This window comes from Hyaena hyaena, unplaced genomic scaffold (assembly GCF_003009895.1).
Source record: "Hyaena hyaena isolate Hyena2069 unplaced genomic scaffold, ASM300989v1 scaffold_585, whole genome shotgun sequence".
NCBI lineage: Eukaryota > Metazoa > Chordata > Mammalia > Carnivora > Hyaenidae > Hyaena > Hyaena hyaena.
The window spans coordinates 716,105-739,106 of record NW_024081217.1 but is presented as its reverse complement, the minus strand read 5'-3'; the positions used below and the strand labels follow the sequence as shown (position 1 = coordinate 739,106).

The 23,002-nt window shown below is 38.1% G+C and overlaps 1 protein-coding gene across 2 annotated transcripts in view; it reads left to right on the top strand.

The window, feature by feature from the left end:
- The window catches only part of LARS1 (leucyl-tRNA synthetase 1), a 72,293-nt gene extending 52,035 nt beyond the window's left edge, over positions 1-20,258 (top strand). For both annotated transcript variants that reach the window (XM_039256694.1, XM_039256695.1), the window contains exons 24-32: positions 219-309; positions 1,538-1,678; positions 2,705-2,845; positions 3,101-3,211; positions 6,504-6,614; positions 8,900-9,004; positions 11,255-11,350; positions 14,874-15,006; positions 19,866-20,258. In XM_039256694.1, the coding sequence (XP_039112625.1) occupies positions 219-309; positions 1,538-1,678; positions 2,705-2,845; positions 3,101-3,211; positions 6,504-6,614; positions 8,900-9,004; positions 11,255-11,350; positions 14,874-15,006; positions 19,866-20,071 (1,135 nt within the window). In that variant the 3' untranslated portion in view covers positions 20,072-20,258. The remainder of the gene's footprint in view (positions 1-218; positions 310-1,537; positions 1,679-2,704; positions 2,846-3,100; positions 3,212-6,503; positions 6,615-8,899; positions 9,005-11,254; positions 11,351-14,873; positions 15,007-19,865) is intronic.
- Positions 20,259-23,002: the final 2,744 nt, after the last annotated feature.

Here is a 23,002-nt window from a genome sequence, read left to right as displayed (position 1 = left end):
CTGTTTTCATATTGCATTTTGGGCTTCATGATAAAGTTTCTGTTAAGAAATGGTTAAACAAGGCCACCACTAACTGTTGTTACCTGGTTTTGTGGCTGAGCGGTCTTAATGTTTCTGGCGTTGTTCTCATTATACTGTTTATTAGTATGTGCAGCAGTGTTTTATATTTTTATGTGCTTGCATTTAAACTCAATCATCTTTTCCCCCCTATTCAATAGTGAGATGAATGCAGGAATTATAAAAACAGATCAAAATTATGAAAAGATGATGTTTAAAGAAGCTTTGAAAACAGGGTTTTTTGAATTTCAGGTAGGTTTTTCTTTTAGTAGCTTTAAGATATAGTAGTGTGAATATGATGTATTTCACCCTTTTTCCCTCCTGCTATAACATAAGAACTCATCTAAAGTAGAGAATGATGGGTAGCCTGGGTGGCTTAGTTGGTTAAGCACCTGACTTTGGCTCAGGTCATGATCTCACAGTTTTGTGAGTTCGAGCCCCATGTCGGGCTCTGTGCTGGCATTTCACAGCCTGTTAATAAAGAGGTTAAGTCTAAAAATCAGCCACATTTTGCAGGACAACATTTTTAAATTGGTAAAACATAAAGGCAAATTTGTCTAATTGCCATTGGTTTGAAAAGAAGCATGTTCTGCTGTTTTCCACAAGGTGTCAGTATTTCCTCAAGTTTGGCAGTTTAAGTGCTGAAAGTAAAAATGTAGGTTTCCTCAATCAGTTTTGTAAAATATCACATTGGGATTTATGTAACTTGCTTTTCATAGATGTGGTTAAATAAGGATAAGTGCTGAACATAGCAATGTGTCATATTTATAGCCTTTTTTGATACTTAGTATCTTTCTTATAGGCTATTCAGAGCATCATCAGCCCTTAACACACAGTTTAAGTTGTGCAGCTTTTATGTCTGTTAATGTATTTTTATTATTTTTATTTTTTAAATTTTTATTTATTTTTAATCTTTTGATGTTTGTTTATTTTTGACGGAGAGAAACAAAGTACAAGCCGGGAGGCGCAGAGAGAGAGGGAGACATAGACTCCAAAGCAGGCTCCAGGCTCCGAGTTGTCAGCTCAGAGCCTGATGTGGGGCTCCAGCTCATGAGTGGTGAAATCATGACCTGAGCTGAAGTTGGACGCTCAACTGAATGAGTCACCAAGGCTCCCCTGTTAAAGTATTTTAAAAATGTATTTTTAAAAAATTTTCCTTGAGAATCATTAATACAAAACCATAATATCCTTTGACAAAGATTGGTACACATTTAATTGCAAGGTGTTAAAAATGCAGTAAAACTGGGGTGCGTGGCTGGTTGAGCCTGTGACTCTTGATTTCAGGGTCATGGGTTCAAACCCCACATTGGTTGTAGAGATTACTTAAAAAAAAGAAGTAAAACCTTTATGAAAATTCATTATGGAATTTGAAAAGACTAAAAGCTTAAAAATATTAAAATAGAGGTACTGCATTTTTTTCTTTAAATTTTATCTTAAAGAAGTATGGGGAGAAAATGGTAAATAATTTCAAATTTTGTAGGCTGCAAAAGATAAATACCGTGAGTTGGCCATAGAAGGGATGCACAGAGACCTTGTGTTCCGCTTTATTGAAGTTCAGACACTTCTCTTGGCTCCATTCTGTCCACATCTGTGTGAGCACATCTGGACACTCCTGGGAAAGGTACCTGTATAAGTTTAAGATGTGGGTGGTTTGATTTGGCCTTATTAAATAAATACAGAATAATGTTACTTAAGAGGAAAAGACTGAAAAAGAATATTTCAAGACTCATGTTGGACTCATCATCTCATAACTATTAAAGTAAGTTAAACTGAAGCTACCTTCTGTTTAGACAAATACATAATATATGTGCCTTTATTATATACACGCAGTGTATGTATTTTAAAAACATGAGACTATGCATTTTGTTTATCATCTAATTCTTGTTAGGAAATGTTAAAATACATTTAAATGTATTTTAAAGACACATTTAATTTGAATACATGTATAACCAATTCTGTTTTTCAAACTGTTAAAAGGTGAAAATACTGACAGAGATATAAATGACTGTTATGATCAGCTTTTAGCAAGATAGAAGTGTCTCTTTGCATTAATATTTTTGTTTTATATAAAATTTCTGGCATATATAGGGCCATATATTTAGGCATTTGTGTTAACATCCTTACTTACTGTGAAAATAAATTCAGTTATTTCTCCTAAGCTTGCAGATAAACAGATTGGATGGTTTAATAATTCCTTTTCAACTTTATTAGCCAAACTCTTTGTATTTTCTAATGTATGAACAGTGCAAAAATGTGCTCATGTTATATATCCTGAATAGCCATGCCTTCAAAATTGGATGTATTAATAGGATAAAAACTGAGAGTTTGTATAATTTATGTAATAATGGTTAAATTTAGGCAAATTAGCATTACATAATTTTCTTTGAAAGTGAGCATATGTGTGTGGGTATTAATACGCTTGTACAAATGGATGCTAATTAAGAATGTAGAGTCAGACTTCACAGCTTGAATTCTAGGGAACATTAGATCAGGGGCTGTGGAAGTGTGTTATGGGTAGTCAGGTTTGAACTCCAAGCACGCAATTACAGATGGTACCCTTGGTATGGATCTGTTATCAAGAACCGTAAAATAGTTGTGTAGTTTAATCCCACTGAATTGTTTTTGTCCTTTTTTTTTCCCCCTAAAGCCTGGCTCAGTTATGAATGCTTCATGGCCTCTGGTGGGTCCTGTGGATGAAACCTTGATACGTTCCTCACAGTATCTCATGGAAGTAGCACACGACCTTAGGTTGCGACTCAAGAACTATATGATGCCCGCTAAGGGGAAGGTAAAGTTTTTGTTGTTTGGTTTTTTTTTAATATTGTTCTTTTAAAAGTATTAGTTGAGTAACATTTGCTGGTGATGAAACTTAAGACAACTATGGTTCACATGTGGCAGGCTCTCTTTATTGCTCAAGCCATTTTGTGGTATGTGTGTGCTTGTTGACGTCAGAGGTGGTATTGGTATATTTCGGGAGAGGGTTCTCTTTTTTTGGTTTATACAAAGTGATTGAATGTTCTTTTCCCTTTCTTTTGCCCTATAGAAGACTGACAAGCAAGCACCTCAGAAGCCTTCACATTGTACCATCTACGTGGCGAAGAGCTATCCTCCGTGGCAACATACCACCCTGTCAGTGCTCCGTAACTACTTCGAGGTGATGCTCTCCGCAGACTGTTCCCCTTCATGGTTGTGTCCTGCCTGTGCTGTTTTCTTTGCAGGATGCTGACAGTGTCTGGGAGAAGGAAGATGGGTGACTTTGTTTAATTATCTTTAGGCATGGAGTGTTTTTTGTTAACCTTGCTGACTCTTTTAAGTGGATCTTGACGGAAAAGATAGTTTGTTTGTTTTTTTTAAATCATTTTGGAAACTTTTGTACAAAAACACATTGGATCTAGTCATATGTAATTAAAAGATATGAGGACTTTCTCCCACGTGGTTAGGATTATGAAGCAAAAGGACTCAAAAGTTTGCCTTTTGAGTGTATTGTGGCTTGAACACCAGGATTCATGAAGCCTTAACCGTGTTATGTTTAAAAAAAATTTGAAGCTTGACTCTTGAATAATTTAAAACAAAATGGTCAATTTAGTAATTATCCGTAGAAATAGAGAGCTCGTTGTTTTTAGCTCTGTCAGGTAAATAGCTGTTAAATATGATTGTCCTATTTTTTTTTATTTTTATTTTTTTTATTTTTATTTATTTCTAGGAGAGAGAGAGAGAGACAGCGTGAGCAGGGGAGGGTCAGAGAGAGAGGGAGTCACAGACTGAAACAGGCTCCAGGCTCTGAGCTGGCAGTCAGCACAGAGCCTGATGCGGGGCTCGAACCCACGAACCGCGAGACCATGACCTAAGCGAAAGTCGGACGCTTAACTGACTAAGCCACCCAGGCGCCCCTACAATTGTCCTATTTAAAGGAAACTCAACACTTAAACTTAGTTCTAAGTTTCCCTTAAGAAAAAAGTTCATCTCCCTTCTTTCTTGCACATTCAAAAACTAGAAACTAAGTATATGTTGTGCAAGTTTTGCTCAGGTTATTAAGAACACTTAAAAAAATTTTTTTTAATGTTTATTTTTGCAAGTGGGGGAGGGACAGAGAGAGAGGAAGACAGAGGATCTGAAGCAGGCTCTGAGCTGTCAGCACAAGCCCAATGTGGGGCTCAAACCCATGAGCTGTGAGATCATGACCTGAGCCACGGTCGGATGCTTAACCAACTGAGCCACCCAGGCTCCCCAAGAACACTTACTGATAGACACAAACTGTTAAGGTGCATTTGAAGAAGAGACAAAATAGTAATTCTGGCCAAAGCATGAAGTGATAACATGATGGGAAAATTCTTAGCTTTGAGTTTTGAGAACTTTATTGAGATTGTATTTCAGCACTTTTCATAATTAAAAATTTATAAAATTTGGGGCGCCTGGGTGGCTCATTCGGTTAAGCATCCAACTTTGGCTCACCTCATGATCTCATGGTTCGTGAATTCGAGCCCCATGTCAGACTATGTGCTGACAGCTCAGAGCCTGGAGCCTGTTTTAGATTCTGTGTCTCCCTCTCTCTCTGCCCCATCCCTTCTCATATTCCGTCTCTCAATAATAAATAAACATTTAAAAAGTTAAAATTTGATGCAAAGAGAAGAGCAAGTGTTTTTGTACTCCTTGTGAGCCTATTTTTATGGAGAGCTACCTCACATTTGATTGTGTGTAATGGAAATAGAATGCAGTGTTTAGAACTGCTTACAGATTTTGACTTAGGCTAACTAAAAAAGTAAAAGCTGCTTTGGTAGGTAGAGAAATGAAATTGTGCCCAGTGGGTTATATATTCATACCAGCATTTTCAAGGAAGCAGTGGTAGAACCAAACACAGAATGTAATGTCCCAGATATTTGAAAATGCATCTTTTATTAAAGACTGCTATTCTTTGAGAAGGCAATATTTTTATTTAGTAATCAGTGATTAGATGTCATATGGTTTCAAAATAGCATCACCTTTTGGCATTATTTGGAATGGTCAGCTTTTTAATTTTTTTTTTGTTTGTTTTTTAGTATTTATTCAGTTTTGAGAGACAGAGAATGAGTGGGGAGGGGCAGAGAGAGAGGGAGACCCAGAATCTGAAACAGGCTCTGAGCCGTCAGCACAGAGCCCGATGTGGGGCTCAAACCCACAAATCGTGAGATCATGACCTGAGCTGAAGTCGGATGCTTAACTGACTGAGCCACCCAGGCGCCCCTGGAATAGTCAGCTTTTTAAAAAAATTTTTGTTTTCATCCCAAAGAACTAAATGTTAGTTTTTATAATAAAGGAGGATGCTCTTGTGCTGTGTATAGTACCTTTTTGGTGACATAAGGAAAAGGAGTGTTTCTTGCCCTCTTTTCTCTTCCATACGTATTTCAGAACAGCACATTGGCAAGTGGAGAAAGTATTTTTCCCCGGTGCCTTAGTAAAGGTTAGAATCGAAAGTAAATAGATTATCAGAAATCTTACTATACCTTACTTTTCACTTAGATTCATTCCCAACCCTTGGTTTTGATGCCTTGCTTTTAGAGTAAGGAAAACATAAGTCACCCAAAATTCTGAAAAGCCCACTTGCTTCATTTCTCACCCTGTGGAAAGGAATACTTGTGTTTGCAGAAATGAAATTAAATTCAGGCAGCACATTTGGGACTCTGTGTATATTAATGATATATGATATAGGCATTTATTTGTGAGTAGATAGGAATGATACAATTTTTAAAGTTTATTTAAGAGAGAGAGACAGAACAAGCATGGGAGTGCGCAGGTAGGGGAGGGGCAGAGAAAGAGGAAGACAGAATCCCAAGCAGGCTCTGTGCTGTCAGTGCAGAGCCAGATTCAGGGCTCAAACTCATGACAGATCATGACCTGAGCCAAAATCCAGAGTCAGACTGGTAACTGCCTGAGCCACCCAGGCGCTTCCAAATGATACTATTTTTAACAAGTTGATAGCTAAGGCTTTTATTTTTTTCACATTTGTGGTAACAGTTTATAGGGAAGAGTGTTGAAAAGCAGACATTATATAAATCTTGTATAATAGTTGTGCAGTTTTCATTTTGATATGACTAGTGAAATGTTTTTACAGGTTTGGAGACAAGACCTTTATAAGACTATTTTCTTTTCTCACCAGATAAGATCTAATGTTATAATCATGGAGGTGTTCTCAGTGTAAGGAAAAATTAAATGTTTAAGAGGATGCACCTATTTTCTTTTTTGCCCTAAAAAACATATATCCTTTACATTTAGAGGGAATAGGAGACTCCCTTCTGTATTATACATTAATGTTCAACTTTCCCATGATGCTTGGGGCTGCACAATTTTCTGCTGTTTTCTTGCAGACTAGTAGAGGCCACCATTCTATGGCTGACTTCCTCCATGTGTACTATTTTGTGTTTTTTATAAAATATTTTTTCTCCACTTTCCTCCCAATTTATGTTTTTTAGGCCAACAGTGGAAATTTGCCTGATAACAAAACCATTGCTAGTGAACTGGGCAGTTTGCCAGAATTAAAGAAATATATGAAGAAAGTGATGCCATTTGTTGCCATGATTAAGGTAAGTTGTGGACCTCGTGCGGCAGTGACTGTGTGAGTAATGGTTAGATGGTAGAAGCAAGGGGGAAACTTTGAGTATAGTCTCTCCCAGGAAATCTGCTAAAATAGCACTTTTTAATCAGTGGTTTTAACAAATGAGCGACCATCTTAGGGGTTTATCTGTACAATTGCTGAGTATGTGCAAATATGCGTTGTGGAAGAAAAACTGGTTTTGAGTTGCTGCACTCAATGATTCTCTTGTGTCCTACCTTCTTTTCTGCTTAGGGGCAGAGCCATATTCTTTTTGGCTTTTACATTAGGGTGTTTTTGTTAGCTCCTGTTGCTGGAACCAAGATAGTACATTTGCATAGGTTTTACTTAAGAAGATAAACATTGTTTATAGTGGTTAGATCAGTTTCTCAACAATGGTTCTGTTCATACTGTGGGCTGATAGTTCTCTGTTGTGGGAGGCTGTCCTGCTCATTATAGGATGTTTAGCAGTTGTTTGGGCTTCTACCCACTAGATGCCAGTAGAACATCCTCCTCACCTGCTCAAGTTTTGACCCCAAAATGTCTCCAGACATTGACAAATGTCTCTTGGGGACATAATATGTTCCCACCCCCCACCTCTCCCATTGAGAATCATTGCATTAGGCTCTTAGCTTCCTTCAGAGAAATAACTGATGTTTTGCATTTCTTAAAAAGAAACTGAAAGATGGCTGTATGTTGCTTAAGATCTCAGGCTCTGGGATCAGACAGATCTTGGTCCAAATCCTTTTTGTCCATCATTTCTTAGTTTTAAGACCTTAGGTAAATCACTTAAATTCTTTGGGCCACATGGTTTTTCATCTGTAAAATGAGGAAATTAATAAAACCTACATTTTAGGAGTGGTGTGAGGAATAAATGAAATAATATACTTAACACACTCTAATACTCTCTGTCAAAAAGTAGGCCCAGTAAATTTTTTTTAATGTAAATTAGTATATTTCAGCCTGCTTGGAACATGGTGGTTATTCTTATAGCTTAGGTTAATTCTTTAATCTTCTAGGCTACAGATGCCTGCCTGATGGAGACCAAAAGATTTAGCTTGTCCTGTATTGGAGTAGATTGTATTCTTAGGAAAGCCTTTTCATTCTCCTAGACCAGAATCAACTCTCTGAGCCTTATGGTCTTTGAAGTTTGAGAAATAATATAGAATTTTGAATTGACCTACACCAATCAAGTTATAACTGCTGATATGCTCCTAATTCATTGGTTCCCTCTGTAGCTAGTGTCACTGGTCGAAATGCCAGATCCATTGTCAATACATGGATCCAACAAAATATTTCATTATTGATTGCACAGGTAATTAAGTTTCATGTTGTGCCTTACAGAATTCAGTGAAATTGATTTAACAAGTTCTGTAGTTATAGGATACTAGATCTAAGAGTTGGTTTTTTACAAAACCAGTGTTAGATTGTGTCAGTAGTGATATTTTTTTCAGTAAAATTGGGGATGTGCCAGGCAAATAAGTGGTTTGAAACTTCTTCAAAAAGCGTTTTGTAAATCTGAGAGTAAGAAAATGGCTTCTAGCACTTTTTCACAGGACAAGAAACAAGTTGGACAGTAAATGAAAGCAGTATTAGGAATCTTCTCAGGTCCTGTTCAGTTAGTGCCGCGTGTTCTATGCGGTTAGCTATACTTGTTCAGATGAGTTTGGATCTCGAAGGTTACATTTTTAGTGGCAAATATTTTGTTTCATGTTCAAGAATATATTGTTCAAGCAAGAATAAATTGTTTTTCATGTGCTGTAGGATTATCTCAGTACCATTATGACCTAATTTTTTTTTAAGTTGTAGAAATTTTTTATTATTAATTCACTGTTCTCTGAACCAACTTTAAAGATATATTGTCTTAGAAAATTTAAAAAAAGACTTTCTTTTTTCTTTTTGGTTACCTGAAGGGATATTTCCACACATTTCTTTGATTCCTTGTCAAAGTGAATTCTTTGGGCTTGCATATTAAGTCATTCTAAATAAACAGTGATAAAATTCTATTTCTTTTATAAATCTGAAAACCTTGTCCCTTCAGGCTTTTCGGTGTTGCCTTAGTCTTATCATGCTTCAACTGATAATTATTCTGAGCCAATAATTTCATTAACGAGCAAACATAGATAAGGGAAACCATGAGTCCAAGGCCTTTCCTTCAACTGTTCAAATTTGAAGATTTTATCAGTTGAGAGAAGAATGATTGCTTTGGAGGAAATGTATTCTTTTCAACATATTCTTAATGTGGTTTTTGTTTTTTGACACTGTTTTGGCTCTTAGGAAAACCTGGAGAAGGTGGGACCTCGTGTTCTGGATTTGCAGTTAGAGTTTGATGAACAGGCAGTGCTAATGGAGAATATAGTCTACCTGACCAACTCCCTTGAGGTAAACAGGGCCAGGGATTGTAATAGCTAGCTAACTGTAGTAAATATAATCCACTTCCTTTGTTTTATAATATAACTTTTTTATAAACATCTTCTGTGTTTATTACCTTTGCCAAATATATCTGTCAGCAATGTTTTTGGAGGGAAAGAGAATGGATGGGTATAGAAGTTGCAGGAATTAAAAAAAAATGATTGTGATCTTATTCAGTTACTTTATTATTTATTTATTTATTTGAGAGAGAGAAAGAGAGAGAGCAAGAGTCGGGGAGAAGCAGAGGGAGAGAGAGAGAGAATCTGGTTTTTTTTTAAACACTGGTCTTTTTTTTTTTTTTTAAACATTTATTTATTGTTGAGAGACAGAGACAGAACATGAGCATGGGAGGGTAAGAGATTGGGGGAGACACAGAATCCGAAGCAGGGATAGAGAGAATCTGAAGCAGGCTCCACACTCACTGCAGAGCACAGTGTAGGTTGACCCCACGACCCCAAGATCACTACTCAAGCTGAAATCAAGAGTCATTCGCTCAACTGACTGAGCCTCAACCCATTTATACATAAAATACTAACTATATGTGCCTGTTTTCCTCTCAAAATCCTTCTTAAAAAAATGACGGGAGACCTTATATTTAAATGCTTTCAAGATCTCTCATATTATGGGGCACTCTGAATTGCTTCTTTTTTTTCCACCTCCCATTGAGAACTCTGATTTACAGTATTGGCTTAATTAGAATCCTTTGTTCATGAGATAGTATCAAGGTCCATGCCTGGCCGTGTTTTGTATTGTTTAAATTTTTTTGTTTTTTAATTTTCTTTTAATGTTTTCAATTATTTTTGAGAGAGAGAGAGAGAGAGAGAGACAGAGCAGAAGCGGGGGAGGGGCAGAGAGAGAGAGAGGGAGAAACAGAATCCAAAGCAGGCTCCAGGCTCTGAGCTGTCAGCACAGAGCCTGATGTGGGACTCGAACCTGTGAACCACAAGATCATACCTAATCCAAAGTCAGACGCTTAACCAGCTGAGCCATCCAGGTGCCCCAGTATTGTTTTAAAATTAATAATGTAATGAATATCCATGAATCTACCACTCAACTCAAGAAGTAAAACATTACTAATAGCTTTCACGTAATCAGGAGTTCGTCTCTCTCTGAGGACATTTCACCTCTCTGCCCTACTTTACTATATAGATTCTAAAAATGCTCTCTCTCCGACAACTTAGGCAGAAGGAAAGATAATTTGCTCTAGGAAACTGTGTTAGAGGACTCAGAAAAGGGGTTCTAGTGATAACAACGACTCTTGAGTTAAAAAATGCAAGTTTAGATTTTGAATGAAATTGTTCTATGAAATATGGTAATAAAGTTATTTCTAAATGAACACTTTGTCATAAAATTATAAATGAATTAAAATTGATAAATAATGGTAGTCATTTATTTTGTGTATATTTCTAAATGTTCATATATCAAAAAAGTTCTTGGATTGTTTTCATTGGGTCAATGGGGACACCTTATATGAGGGTCATCATATATTCAGGCATATACAATAGACTACATTTCTGAGTTTTTCCATTTATTTAAGTGGAAGTCGTTTTTGCTGATTTTCATTTTCTCTTATATAGCAGATAGATGCTAGATTTCATTGTAGAAAATGGTAAACAGGACTATATAAAGAATAATACCATGAGACATTTAAGAAGAGTTAAATAATTGATTATAGATTTCATTTAATGCTTATTTGGAAATTAATAAAATTGCACTTACCATGTTCTTATGAAAAAAATCTTTTTGTTGGACATTTAAATGATTTAGTCTTTTGCTTTTCTTTTTCTTTTTTTAAAATGTTTGTTTATTTTAGAGAGAAACAGAGTGCAAATAGGGGAGGTGCAGAGAGAGAGGGAGACAAAGAATCCCAAGCAGGCTCCAGGCTCTAAGCTGTCAGCACAGAGCTGGACGCAGGGCTCAAACTCAGGAGCTGTGAGATCACGACCTGGGCTGAAATCAGACATTTAACTGACTGAGCGACCCAGGCACTCCATAGTCTTTTGCTTTTCAAACAATGTTATGCTGTGGGGGCATTTGATCCTGAGTTTCAAAGTGCTCTCTCAGTCCTGTCCTGTGCATGGCTGGCTTCTTGAGGAATACACAGACCATTTCATGTTAAGTGGAGAAGCTAGTTTTCTTCTATGTGTGAAATGAGGTGATGATTAATTTCAGTCATATTAAGTGATACTAATGACTTTCATTTTCCCTCCTTCTGTTTAGCTAGAACACATAGAAATCAAGTTTGCCTCTGAAGCAGAAGATAAAATCAAGGAAGACTGCTGTCCTGGGAAACCACTTAATGTTTTTAGAACAGAAGTAAGTTGAAATGATCTCACTGAATCACTGTATTTTAGAGCTGGATGAGACCTTACATATTGTGTCCAAGCTCATCATTTAAAAATGGAAGGAAGTGCGGTGCAGAGATGTGAAGTGATTGCTTTGGTCTAGGCTACAGTTTGTTAGAAATGAACCCTTCTCATTCTCTGGTTGGCGCTATGCTCACTTTCCTTTCCTCTGCTCTTATGGTTGGCATCAGATGTTATGTGTGGTTTAAAAACCAAAATATGATTTTTATTAAATTAATTGTTTTTAAAATTTATATCCAAGTTAGTTAGCATATAATTCAACAGTGATTTCAGAAGTAGATTCCTTAATGCCTGTTGCCCATTTAGCCCATCCCCCCACCCCCCACAGCCCCTCCAGCAACCCTGTTTGTTCTCTGTATTTAAGAGTCTCTTATGTTTTATCCTCTTCCCTGTTTTTATATTATTTTTGCTTCCCTTCCCTTATGTTCATATGTTTTGTATCTTAAAACCCTCATATGAGTGAAGTCATATTTGTCTTTCTTTGACTAATTTCACTTAGCATAACACCCTCTAGTTCCATCCACATAGTTGCAAATGGCAAGATTTCATTTGATTGCCGAGTAATACTCCATTGTGTGTATATATTTGCACATATATATAGACCACATCTTTTTTTTTTTAAATTTTTTAGTGTTTTTATTTATTTCTGAGAGAGAGAGAGACAACGTGAGCAGGGGAGGGTCAGAGAGAGAGGGAGACACAGAATCCGAAACAGGCTCCAGGCTCTGAGCTGGCAGTCAGCACAAAGCCCGATGCGGGGCTCGAACCCATGAACCGTGAGATCATGACCTGAGCCGAAGTCAGACGTGTAACTGACTGAGCCACCCAGGTGCCCCCAGACCACATCTTTATCCATTCATCTGTTGATGGACATTTGGGCTCTTTCCATACTTTGGCTATTGTTGATATCGCTGCTAGAAACATTGGGGTGCATGTGCCCCTTCAAAATATGATTTTCAAAACCTGATTTTTTTAACTTTTTTTTAATTTAAGTCTAATTAATGTACACTGTGATAACTAGTTTCAGGTGTACAATATGGTGATTCAGTATTTCTATACATGACAAGTTGGTGCTTGTCATGATAAATGTACTCTTAATCCCCTTCACCTATTTCACCCATCACCTCCCACCCAACTCCCCTCTGGTGACCATCAGTTTGTTCTACATAGTTAAGAGTCTGTTTTGGGATTTGTCTCTTTTTGCTTTGTTCATTTATTTTGTTTCTTAAATTCCACATGTGAGTGAAATCAGTATGGTATTTCTCTTTCTCTGACTGACTTATTTCATTTAGCATTATAATCCCTAGATCTACTCATGTTGTTGCAAATGGCAAAATTTCATGTTTTTTTTTTTTTAGGGCTGAGTAATAGTCCATTATATATACATATATGTATATATATATGTATGTATGTCATTATATATATATATATATGTCATTATATATATATGTTCATATTTTTACACAAACACACACACAGATACACCACATCTTCTTTATATTCATTAATTGATGGGACACTTGTGCTTCCATAATTTGGCTATTATAAATAATGCTGAATAAACATAGGGGTGCATGTATCCAGTTGAATTAGTGTTTGCCTATTCTTTGTGTAAATACCCAGTAGTGGAATTACTGGATCATATGGTAGTTCTATTTTTAACTTTTTTTTAGGAACTTCCATGTTGTCTTCCAGAGTGCAACAGTTTGCATTCCCGCCAACAGCGCATGAGAGTTCCTTTTTCTCCATGTCCTTGCCAACACCTGTTGTTTTTTGTGTTGTTAATTTTTAGCCATTCTGACAAGTGTGAGGTGATATCTCATTGTAGTTTTTATTTGCATTTTCCCGATGATGAGTGATCTTGAGCATCTTTTCATGTGTCTGTTGGCTATCTATCCATCTTCTTTGGAGAATGTCTGTTCATGTCTTCTGCCCATTAAAAAAATTTTTTTTAAATGTTTAGTTTTGAGAGAGGGAGAGAGTCCGAATGTGAGCAGGGGAGGGACAGAGAGAGAGGGAGACACAGAATCCAAAGCAGGCTCCAGGCTCTGAGCTGTCAGCACAGAGACCAACATGGGGATCGAACCCACAAACTGTGAGATGGTGACCTGGGCTGAAGTCAGACACTTAACCAAGTGAGCCAACCAGGTGTCCCAAATGCCGTACTTTTCTTGATAAGTATCCTGTTACTTACAAGTATCCTGATACTTTTACCACATTTAATTGAAAATGCAACAAAGAGAAAAGGCCTATTTTGAAGGAATGAGGTGATCATGATCATGGATGCTTCCTAAATTTATTGTATTATGAATACCCTCATTACATTTAAATATGTTGGCTGACGGGGCGCCTGAGTGGCTTAGTCGGTTGAGTGTCCGACTTTCGCTTAGGTCATGATCTCGCGGTTTGTGGGTTTGAGCCCCGCGTCGGGCTCTGTGCTGACTGCCAGCTTGGAGCCTGGAGCCTGTTTCAGAGTCTGTGCCTCCCTCTCTCTCTGACCCTCCCCTGCTCACGCTGTCTCTCTCTCTCTCTCTCTCTCCTAGAAATAAATAAAACATTAAAAAAATTAAAAAAAAAAATAAATATGTTGGCTGTTTATTTATTTATTTTAAAGTTTTAAAATTTATTTTGAGAAAGAGGGAGCAGAGGAGGGGCCGAGAGAGAGGGAGAGAGAAAGACTCCACAGGCAGGCTCTGCACCATCAGTGAAGAGCCCGACCTGGGGCTCGTACCCATGAACCATGAGATTATGACCTGAGCCAAAGTTTAATGCTTAAATGACTGAGCCACCCAGGTGCCCCTGCTGTAGATTTTTAAAGTGTAGTCCTTTGGCCCATGGATAGGTGCATGAAATAGAGTTCCCTTTACAAATATGTTTCTGTCAGGCTACTTTCAAGCATTCTCCTAAGCTATTATGTCTTTAAGTTTTTCATAAGACTCAGTTAACTTTTTCCGCTTAAAATAAGGAGCAAAGTCTTTGACTATATACTTATATAATGTGGGAAATAGTATGGCATAAGATGGGGTTTAATCCTGGCTCTGCTTTTTACTAACTACGTAACCTTGGAATACTTTGTTAATGTTTCTGATTCTCAGCTTCTCATCTGTGAAAAGAGGTTTTAAAGAACTACAGGTTGTAAGAATCATGTCTATAAAATGCTTAGTACAGTGCCTGGTATATAGTAGAAATTCAGTAAATGATAGGAGTTAAAGAAGAGAAAATACAGTTATTGTCATTATCCATCATCAGTCTTGATATGTATATAGTCATAGCCATTTTCATCTCGGCATTTGGTTGTAAGCATAAGCTTTTGTACACCTTTTATTTCATATTTGAGTATACCTTGGTCTTGATATTAGACTACAAGAATTAAATTTTTCATTGAGCCTTAAAAATTTTATAGAGATTTTCCCTCTCTCAGCAGTATTCAAGTTTGATTTTGTGAAATAATCATTTTCTCTTTGTTTTCTTAGCCAGGTGTGTCAGTTTCCTTGGTGAATCCCCAGCCATCCAATGGCCACTTCTCAACCAAAATTGAAATCAGGCAAGGAGATAACTGTGATTCCATAATCAGGCGTTTAATGAAAATGGACCGAGGAATCAAAGGTAAATGGTTTCTCTGAAATGTACATTTGACAGTAGTTTGCAGACATGAGTTTTTTTTTAAGAGGTTTTTTAATGTTTGTTTATTTGAGACAGAGAGAGAGAGCGCGCACGCGCATGAGTAGGGAAAGGGACAGAGAGAGAGAGGGAGACACAGAATCTGAAGCAGGCTCCAGGCTCTGAGCTGTCAGCACAAAGCCCATTGCAAGGCTCCAAACCCACAAATTGCGAAATCATGACCTGAGCCGAAGTCGGACGCTTAAGCGACTGAGCCACCCGGGTGATGCTGTACATGATGAGTTCTAAGCAGAGGGGAGAAGGAAGAGCAACTGGTCTGCTAAGGGACAGTGGTGCCATGTTATGGAAAGAGTATTGGACTCAAAACTGGGAAGCCTATATTCTCTTTGGGATGTTGTGGCTGTGCAGCTTAGTGACTTGGCCATGTCACTTGAACTCTAAACTCATCTCTTTTTTAGTAAAATGAAGACAGTTGGATTAGATGTATTTCCAAGACTCCCATGTAGCTTTAAAACTGTAGCCAGCAATTTCTGTCTTTTAAAGGTTTTCAGACTGAAAGTGTGTGCACATACACTTAATATTTCAAATTAACCTGCTTTCTAGGTCTGTTCCTGGAGAAGGAAGAGACACAGAGTAAAACTTATTGAGTATCTGCCATGTATTAACCATAATCCTTTTACTGCCCTAGAATGTAGAGGGTCTTATTATTCCCTTTTTACAGATGATGAAATGGAGGTCAGAAAGGCTAACTAAATAACTTGCAAATTTCATTAAGGTAGTAAATCCTGGAGCTGGAATCCACACTCAGGTCTGTTTGACTCCAAAGCTTGTATTCTCTTTACTACACAGTATGCTTCCAGTTAAAATAGTAAATAATCTTAATTTCTTACCAAGATTAAGTCTAGATCTTCCATGATTAGATTTAATATAATAATTTATAGCTTCTTTTTATATCATTTAGCCAGGTTTCAGGTTGATCAGAGTGAGAAGGGGGTTAGTGTATCTCTCCATTATTTTTCTTATTAATTACAAAGACAAATTAATCTTGAGATTGCCTATTTTGCATTCTCACTCTCTTCTTGATGGCAATCAAGAGTTGATTGGGGTACATTCTATCAGTATAGGAATTTTCTGAAAAGATTTAGAAATCCAAGACGGTTACCTAATTTATGGAACTCTATTCAGGTCAGCAATATCACATTAACATAGAAGATTTAAAATAGCCCTTTGGAATTCATTCTACAGGTATTTTTGGTTCTCTTGAGACCATTTGTGCATCTCCTGTGGACATTTCTTAAGAGACTATCGGAGTGTATGCAGTATACATGTAGAGATGCGTGTGTATGTACCTGAGGCTTTGGGCAGTCTGCAGTGTACTGTTCATTAGGCGGCTGCATCTAGTGAAGGAGCAAGGTGCGAAGCTATTCAAGTACATGATCATAACCTAAGGACGAGCTGCTGCATACCGTAACGGAGGTGTAGATAAAGTTTATAGCATAGAAAAAAGTGAGATTTTTTTCAGCTGTGGTGATCAGGGAGGAATTTACAGAGAAAATACTGTTTGGATGGGACCATGGAAGTTACATCCAAGAGGGTGAGGGAAAGGGTGTGCCAGCAGGAGGGAAACACTGATGTCTCCCTGTATAGCAGCAGTGTTAGGGCGACGGGGTTTTCATCTGCAAATATTTGAAAAAATCGTGGTAAAATATACGTAACGTAAGATTGGCTGTTTTTGTGCTTTTCGAACCTACAGTTCAGTGGCATCAAGTTCATTTACACTGTTATGCAACCGTCGCACTATTCATTTCCAGAACTTTTTCATCATCCCACACTGAAACCCTGTAGCTGTTAAACAGGAACTCCCCAGTCTACCTCCCTCTAGTTCTTGGTCACCATTGCTTTCCTGTCTCTTTGTATTAGACTGTTCTAGGTACCTTGTGTAAATGGGATCCTACAGCAGTGAAGAGGTGGCTTATTTTGGTTGGCAAAATGTCAGGGACCATTCATGTTGTTACATTTATCACGTTCCCTCAGTAAACCAGGTAGTGCCTTCCTTTGAACTTACAGTCTGCAAAATGCATAACTTGAAAACTGTGGAATGTAAACGTCCTGGGAGCCATCTTGTGGCCTTCCACTTGGCTGTTTTGTGTCGCATATATTTGGTCCCGAGAAGGTTTTGGGAAAGGCAGAACTCTTATTTTTGAAGAACAATAGGTGGCTTTTAAAGAAAATAGCTGTGGGGACCCACTGGATGGGATTACTCTAAAACTGTAGCATGTGAGAGGATGTATTCCTCTATTGAAAATTGTATTTTGTAATGTCAAAATTGCTTCCCTTTAAAATATGCTTAGATACAGCGCTGACTGGGCTCTTCAGCATTGTACTAAAACGTGTTTCCTGTATCTTGCCTTTTCTCGCTGGGCCTTTGGCATGATTCTTACATCCTTTGTCATACTGGCTGTGAATAGTATTATAATAAAGTATTTTAAGTTTGATGTTCATAGCTGCTGTGAATTTTTGAAAACGGATAGAAACGTTATGGTGGAGTTTGAAATGGATGCTTCTTCAAGTATCTGCAGAAGAGCTCTACCTTTGAGACTTTTCCAAAAGCCTTCAGGATGCTTTGATACCCAAGGGGGCCGAGTATATTGAGTGTATGAGATGGGAAGGGAGTGAAATTCAATAACATATTTCTCAGTCTGTTTGCTGCATAGCCAGTAAGTTGTCCAATTAGTGCCAATTGCATTGAGGGTGATTATGATCTAGGTCCGGGAAGAACTGGAGTAAAACCATCATTTCTGTCCACAAAGGCCACTGAGCAACTATTTGATGATAATGACTTTAAATCAATCACTCTCAGCCCATGCCGTGCATGAACTGATACCATGGAGGTGAAAGGCTCCATTTCACATTATCAGCCCCTAGAGACTTTCAATCACTCTCATCTTTTCTCTAAGTGCCTTAATTCTTGTGTAGTTGCAGACTTAAATTTCTACATTTTCAGTGACGAGAGGTCTGGGAGAAGAAAAGATAGTAAAACCGCTCCAAGAATTGGCAGTAATGAGCTGCATGGTGAAACATCAAAGCAAATAACGTTTTGTCACTTAGATGCCGGATTGAGTATTAAGGCTTTTTTGAAATAGTTTGATTCAGAATTGCTTGGACTGATAAGGGAGGCCTGTTTCAGAGAATAAGGGAGAGAAAGAGAGAGAAGGATAGAGAAGGACAGGGATGGGGAGAGGGAAAGAGCGAGAGGTGGGGATGTAGATCCTCAGTATTTTATGTATTTTATGCCTCATGCATAAAATCCGCTGGTAGGACTTGTCACTGCTTCCATAGCAAAATATTTCGTATCAGTGTGCATGTTGAATTGTAATAGCTGTTGAGATGAATTGTACTCTCTCCCCCATAGGACTCCAGGCAGGGTTTGCGTTCATGGTAGTCTCAGGTGATTGTTCGTAAGCGTCAGTATCCCTGTGCTAAATTTGCCATCTTTCAGTCTTTGTCTCCCAAAGAGAACATAATGCCTGGATAACTTGTACTCCTGGCATAGTCACCAGCTGCATTAGTGTCTGCTTTTATCTCTGATCCCTCTCATGCTAAGCTTTATACTCTCAAGGCAACATGAGGGAGTGTAGCTCACAGACCACCTAGCAATCTGCTTTAGTAAGGGGTGGGAAGTAAATCAGAAAATATCTTCTCTTTCTGTCGATCGGGTTAAGTATAACTAGCCATGCTACACTTAGAATGAGATATAAACGCACAATCAGCCTCTGTAGTCCTTTGTGATGTTTTTCCACTGTATAAAAGAAAAGCATTTGATGTTGGGACATCTCAGAATTGCTGAAATAAATTTTTATTTTCAGGCTCAGTCGTTGGCAGGGTTTTTGGATCATAAATTTGTTCAAGGGACAAGTGCTTTCTTTGCCAGGAGCCATCTTATCAGCTTGCACAAGAGCAGATCAGGAAAATCTGAATCAGAGCAGCGCTGGAGCTCATCCAGAAGCTCAGCACTCCCAAAGTAGTGCCCTTTCCCCCATCCTTCCCTGTCTCTCCTTGTCTCTCATCAGCTTGGTAATGCATACACTTTTCATCCTTTGAGCAAAACAAGAAACTGGTAATGCTGTTTCTTAGAGTAGTAATTCTTTCTCTCAAAGTGTCCTTCCAAAAAAGCAGTTTTAATGTACTCCAGGAAGCAAGACAGGGAAGACAGCTATGTTTTAGACTGATTGATATTTTGAAAAATGGTTAATTGAAGCATGTAAAAAGTGATTTGAGAAACCAGACAGGATAATGCTCAAAAATATACCCCATCCTTCCTCTTGGTTTATAATTCCAGGAGACGTGTTACGTAGAATCTCTGTATCTCTGAACCTTTGATCTGAGTAGAAGCTGACAGGATGAAGACATGTTAGATTTAGGTTGGCTTTCTGAGATGGAGTCTTGTTTATCTATCTATCTATCTATCTGTTTATTTTTTAATGTTTTATTTATTTTTGAGAGAGAGAGAGAGAGACAGCATGAGCAGGAGAGGGTCAGAGAGAGAGGGAGACACAGAAGCTGAAACAGGCTCCAGGCTCTGAGCTAGCTGTCAGCACAGAGCCCGATGCTGGGCTCGAACCCATGAACTGTGAGATCATGACCTGAACCCATGAACCGTCAGATGCTTAACCGACTGAGCCATCCAGGCACCCCTATTGTATCTTATTTAATAATCTCATGAAATTATCTTTTAAATAAACAACCAGTGTGTTTAAAACAAGAATTGTCAGGTTCAGGCATGGATTTGAGTCAGCGACTATAATTACATGCTCAATTGATCCATTTTTTCCCGCCTCCTATAGACCTTTCTAAAGTGAAGCTGATGAGATTTGATGATCCGCTGTTGGGGCCTCGGCGAGTTCCTGTCCTGGGAAAAGAACACATTGGGAAGACCCCCATCTCAGAGCATGCTGTTTTCCACGTGGACCTCACGAGCAAGAAAATTAATCTCACTGAAAATGGGCTAGGGGCAGATATTGGTGATACAATTGTCTATCTGGTTCATTAAACTTATGCGTATTAGAGATACAGCCTGGCTTCTGGGGTTATGACTATTCTGTGTCTACAGATTGACAAGGAGAACCATAGACTGAACCTTAATAGACTTCATTTCTAATGGTCAAATTCTGCATGTAATCATAATTTCACCAAGTCGTCCTGGGTTCCTTGACCTAATAAATAATTTTTTCCTCCTTGGGACCTCTGAGAGGAGTAGTTTGTACCATACTTATTTTTTAAATTTTTAAATTTTTTGGTCTTTTAACAAATTATTGCTATTTCCCTGAAGCTTCTAGTCTTCCTTTTTTAAGTTTATTTATTTATTTTGAGAGAGAGGTCAGGGGCAGGGTGGGGAGGGGGAGGAGAAGCTGAGAGAGGGAGAGAGAGAATCCCAAACAGGCTCCACACGGTTAGTACAAAGCCCGATATGAGGCTTGAACTCACAAACTGTGAGATAATGATCTGAGCTGAGACCCCATAGTCGGACACTTAACCAACTGAACCACCCAGGTGCCCCCAGAAGCTTCTAGTCTTTCAGATTAACACAGAAGTGTCAACATGTTTCTTTTATGAAGGATACTTTATCTAGCAACTTTTCATATTATATCCATTATGGAGTCAGAGGTAAAGAAAAAAGTGAATTTGGGGCACTTGGGTGGCTCAGTCCGTTAAGAATCCAGCTTTGGTTCAGATCATGATCTCACAGTTCTTAGGTTCGAGCCCTGCGTTAGGCTCTGTGCTGACAGCTAGCTCAGAGCCTGGAGCCTGTCTTCAGATTCTGTGTCTCCCTTTCTCTCGGACCCTCCCCTGCTCACGCTGTCTCTCTCTCTCAAAAATAAGGAAAACATTGGGGTGCCTGGGTGGCTCAGTCGATTAGGCATCTGCCTTCGGCTCAGGTCATGATCTCATGGTTTGTGGGTTCGGGCCCCGCCTCAGGCTCTGTGCTGACAGCTAGCTCAGAGCCTGGAGCCTGCTTCAGATTCTGTATCTCTCTTTCTTTCTGACCCTCCCCTGCTCACACTGTCTTTTTCTCTCAGAAATAAATAAATTTTTAAAAAAGCCATTAAAAAATAAAAACATTAAAAAAAATTTAAAATGAATTCGACAGCTTGTTTTACCTTTTAACAAAAACAGAACTCTCTTGATGATTTACAAAAACACATGAGTATATTTTGGCTTAATTATGATTACTAAGTATTTTGTATAAAGAATAGTCTTGTATTTATAAGAATTTTTTAACTTTAATGTATTTGATTAACCACCAATAATATTTTTTCAAGGCTAATAGTAATAGTTCAGAAGCAGTTTATATAACCACCTGTACTAAATTTAGATGTTTTAATGTATATATGCTTTTAAATAAGGCTCCATTGCCAGCATGAAGCCCAATGTGGGACTTGAACTCACAACCCTGTGATCAACACTTGAGCTGATATCAAGAGTCCGGCGTTTAACTGACTGAGCCATACAGGTGCCCCTAAATTTAGGCATTTTTCCCCCCAGAAATCTTCATTTATCAAATTTGTCTTGAGTCCAATTGTGTTTAAAGATCATGCCCACTGTACTGCAAATTTATTTTTTTTACTCTTGCTAGAATGTCATTTGATATGGTCTATGCCATTCCTCTTCATATGAGGAAAAAATATTAGGTATTAAGTGACATTGGAGAAAAACATTTCCATTTCTTGAAGGGTTCAGTTTGTGCAGAGACCAATTCTGATAACCCTAAGGAATCAGAATTCTAATTTTCAGGTTATGTCAAGAGATTTTACTGAGCTTCTTTATTTTGCAACAGTTTGACATTACTGGGCCACAATGAATGCTTTGTCATTGAATCATTGAAGTAAGTCATAGAATGTTAGAACTGAAAGATCCCTTAGAGATCAAGCACAAGTCATCATTTATCTGCTGAAGCCTGGCAGCATAGCCTAGCAGGCAAGGTTACATACTCTGAAGTCAGACAAACCAGGTTAGATTTCCAGTTTTTCCATTTGCTACTTGGGGATCTTGTCCAGTTACTCAGCCTCAGTTCCTTCATCTGTGAAATGGAAGTAATAGGGTGTCTATTTTCTAGTCTTACTGTGAGATGTCTAGATGAAACATCTAGGAAATCCATATATATAGCATAGTACCTGACAAGTGGTAAGCCTTCAGTAGGTGTTACTGATTAATAATAATAATTTATTTAAAAAGCCCCAGGATGTATTGGCTTAAGATTACTATTAGCTCTAATCATGCATGTCCTTAGTATTGGTTTCCATGAGGCCACCATGGTGTTGTTTGCCCTCCTTTAGATGCTTTTGCTGCCTCAATCTGCACAGCTTTGGTTATTCTCCAAATCAACTAATCTTTCCTGGTGCTTAAATATAATCTTATGTTTAACTTAACTTACAAGCAAATTAAACTATATGTGCTTGGCAAAAAACAAAAAGCAAATAAGGAGGAAGGAAAATAATTTTATTATTGTGCATGATTATGCCTATTTTATTAAATGGGCCTGTGAACTTATGCTGCCTTGGATTAAGTGTGAGTTGGGATTCTTGGATACTCTGTTCTCTGCAGGTTCAGTTCCTTGGTATCTCTCTTAGAATGAGCCTCTTGCTGGGCTGAACATGCTTCTTGTGTTTAAAGATATGTAAGTTTTGTATAAGGAAGCCTCTCAGCATAAGCCCATTGCTTCATCTGGTGCTCAACTGAAGGAGCAGTAGTTGGTTGAAATGCTGAAGGAAAAACAAGTTGCTTTGGGCTTATGGAATTGATAGGAAATTGGTACCTTCCTAACATTTTGCCACCTTTGCTTTCTCTCTACATTTGCATTTTTAAAAGTTTGTTTATTTATCTTGAGAGACAGATCATGAGCAGGGGAGGAGCAATGAGAGAGGGAGAGAGAGGGAATCCCACACAGGCTCTGCGCTGTCAGTGCTGAGCCTAGTGCAGGGGT